At 41.8% G+C, this 3,415-nt stretch overlaps 1 protein-coding gene across 1 annotated transcript; it reads right to left on the reverse strand.

Moving 5' to 3' along the window:
- Positions 1 to 257: 257 nt before the first annotated feature.
- Positions 258 to 2,651, reverse strand: Cbr-app-1 (the record flags this gene model as incomplete). The annotated part of the gene is made up of 6 exons (XM_002646553.1): positions 258 to 437; positions 485 to 657; positions 704 to 1,071; positions 1,268 to 1,407; positions 1,454 to 2,323; positions 2,532 to 2,651. The coding sequence occupies 6 exons, from the start codon at positions 2,649 to 2,651 to the stop codon at positions 258 to 260; spliced, it is 1,851 nt and encodes a 616-aa protein (XP_002646599.1).
- Positions 2,652 to 3,415: the final 764 nt, after the last annotated feature.

Below are 3,415 nucleotides of genomic sequence, written 5' to 3' on the forward strand. Positions count from 1 at the left end.
TTAATATTTTCCCGCCGGGTTACTGTCGCACTCGTTTCAACTGTGTTTGTTTACGTTTTTTTTTTGTTTCCGCTTTCAGATATTTGTTTACAAACATCGCATACACTTCGACTCAACCTTTTTTTTCTCTGACAAGGATAATAGACAGAAAAAACAGAAATAAAAAGGGATTAAAATATGGGTTTCAAAAAGAGGAAAATATAGAGAGAGGTACAGACTGAATAGCCTTAAAAGATCACAGAAAAACAGTTTTGGATTTAGATGGCTTGGCAGGCTTTCTGTAGCCATTCGTAGATTTCTGTCTTGCCAACGCGCCGGAGGACTGGTCCGACTTCTCGGAGGACCCGGGCGTGGTACTCATTGAGCCAGGTGATCTCAGAAGGGGTAAGGAGGGATTTGTCCACGATCGAAGTTTGGATTGGCACAAGAGTGAGGGACTGAATAAGCGATTTCTTTCTAAATTTCAAAAAAGATATAGAGGTACCTGGAATCCTAAAAAGTTGGGAGCTCCCGATAAAACATTCACTGAGACCGTCTCATAACAATTCTCAATACGAATTCCATAATGCTCCTTCCTATAGAATCCTGGCTCAATAGTTAGCACTTGACTGGCGTGTAGCTCTCCACCACTTGGAACACTGCGATGGCCTATTCCGACTGAAAATCGAAAAATTCGTATCAGCAAATAAACTATAATTCTTACTGGGTCCCTCGTGCACATTCAAATAGTGTCCTACACCATGTCCCGTTCCATGCTCAAAATCCAATCCCATTTTCCAAAGGGAATCTCGAGTGAGCGTATCCAGACGAGCTCCCACTATACCATCTGGGAAAACGGCTCGAGCCAAATTGATGTGTCCTTTGAGAACCAATGTATTGTGAAGTATGAAATCTGGTGGTGGGTTGGAGTACCACACTGTACGAGTCACATCGGTTGTTCCATCAGTATAGTGAGCTCCCGAATCGACGAGATACAGTTGATTGTTGGAGGCAAGTCGTTTTCCATCCTCCTCGTTCGGTTTGTAATGCGGAAGCGCTGCGTGGTCTCCGACAGCCGAGATTGTGTCGAAGCTTAAACTTTTTTATCAGGGCTTCATTTCTTTTTTTTGGTCGGTCGAAAACTGGCGACCGCCGACCGAATTCTTGTATTTGAGCGTCAGAATACGAGCAGTCAGCGTCGTAAAATAAAATGCTGGGTACGCAAACACCCTCTGGCATGTCGACGCGCAAATACGAACATTTCGGTAGGCCGACTACATTTACAAACCTCAATGTAACATATTTGTCTTGTTGACTTCTCAATGTGTCTATTCTCTCAGCTAACTGAATCTCGGAGAACGTCTTTCCCTCGCCCATCTCCTTCTCCAGCCAGTGAAGAAACTCGACGAGAGCAGCGCTGTCGCGAATCTTAAATCCAATTTTCAGTTTATAAAATCCTTTTAAACCTTCTCACATGACTAGTTCTCATTCCTTCCATCTCTCTATGGTTCTTGGTGGCTTTTGCAGTTTGCACAAATGATGTATCGATCATCGAGTTAGCTTCTCCAAAGAGGCTTCCGATGGCATAATTAGTCTCCGGTGTCAGATAAACCATCCGTGGCTCTTCTGCTTCGATTTTCGCCTGAAGCCATCCGGCAAGCCACGTATAGACCTCTTCATAATGATGAATGGAGACGTTGGATTCGTGAAGATGAGCCCGAGCGACTTGATCCAATTTCTTCTCATCAATGAATAAATGGATTTCTTTCATCGCGACGAAAAGGTAGGAATAGGCAAGTGGGTTGTATGGAATATCACTTCCACGAATATTCAGAAGCCACATCACGTCGTCAAGAAGAGTGAGCACTGCAGCTGACGCCTTCTTGGTCTTCAGTTTTGTCCGAAGCTCATCCACCTTCTGTGATGTTGTCTTTCCACTTTGTGCTTCTTCCATAACAGCCACTGGCTTCTGTCCGAGACTTGGCCGATCCTCCCAAAACTCGTCGACGAGATTTCCAGGAATCGAAACAGGAACTAGTCCGGCTGCTTTCATTCTCTTGAAGGTTTTCATTCCCAGTTCATAAGTCACCAATGTTGGATCATATCCAATCACAGATCCTCGTTCCATCTCCCGAATCAACCAATCTGTGACGGATATAGAGTCGGGCAACCCCTGTTTCATCAGTTTCCAACATGATGGGTCGAGTTGCTTGCCGGCTTGAGTGAAATACCGTCCATCGGTCCATAGGAGAGCTTCTTTGTTAGTCACAACGACGTAGGCATTCGAACCACCAAATCCAGAAAGGAATTTGACACGGAAATCGTACTCGGCAAGGTATTCACTCTGGAAAAATCGAAAATTAACATGCTTGTTTTTCAAAGGTTGATTTTTTATTGCTTTATTTTGTGCAGAAAATCATGTAGAAACTTCCATGTTTTCGATGCGTTTTTCTCAATGAAGGATTTTTTTTCATTTTTCATATTTTTATGTGAATCTGCATTATTTTCTGCACATGTGCATGCACAAAATAAAGCAATAGAAATATACTAACACCATGAGCATCCGTGCTTGGTAGCAAATACGCAGTTATCGGCTTGTTGGCGGTTAGGGCGAGAACCCGTTCCGATGAGAACAGTTTTCTCAACTTCGAGACTTTTTCCACCGTCGACATGGCCCTGCCCAGCCTGCAAAACAAAAAAAATTGATTGAGTATTCGGAGAGAAAAATGTGTGAAAAACTGGCAAAGAGGCGACACTGACTGATAAAGGTAATTATTAAACGTACGAAAAACGTTGTATCGCCGAAATAATCAATCAATCGGTTTACGAGCTGTTCAAAAATCATAAACCATTTTTTTTCTTATGGAAGAAATCATTATTTGGGAGAACCTTTTTGAATGGAAAACCCTTGAACACAACCCGTCTCATACTGCCTACGTCTCTCAAAAAGTTTTATTCGGTTTTGGAGAAATAGAGTGTCCTCACAGACGTTTTTGGCTAATGAAGACTCACATTTGGATAATTTACAATTAAAAAATACCAAGAAAATAATTATAAACTACTGATGAAAAGCAAAAGTGCTCCGGTGGGCGCAAACTCATTAGCGGGAGGTTTAAATAAAATTAGCATCTATCTCATAGCGAAATCTCACAAGTGAGAAAAAATTCTGAAGATAACAACTGAAATTTTGATCCTTACCTAATTGGAACACAGCACCACATTTTGACATCAAAGACAATATTTTTACAGTAAAACATTTTTGGATGAAAATTAAACACAATTTTTGGGGGTACGACGAATTCGAACGTTTTCAAATTCGAACAGACCTAAAATCGAACAGATTCAATTCAGAACAGTCCTTTTTTCGCACACGTACCAGAACAGAACGCGGACAGAATCGAACTGTTACAAGTTCGAACTGGTAAGGAGTCGAACT

Source organism: Caenorhabditis briggsae (genome assembly GCF_000004555.2).
Source record: "Caenorhabditis briggsae complete genome, chrI, whole genome shotgun sequence".
Taxonomy (NCBI): domain Eukaryota; kingdom Metazoa; phylum Nematoda; class Chromadorea; order Rhabditida; family Rhabditidae; genus Caenorhabditis; species Caenorhabditis briggsae.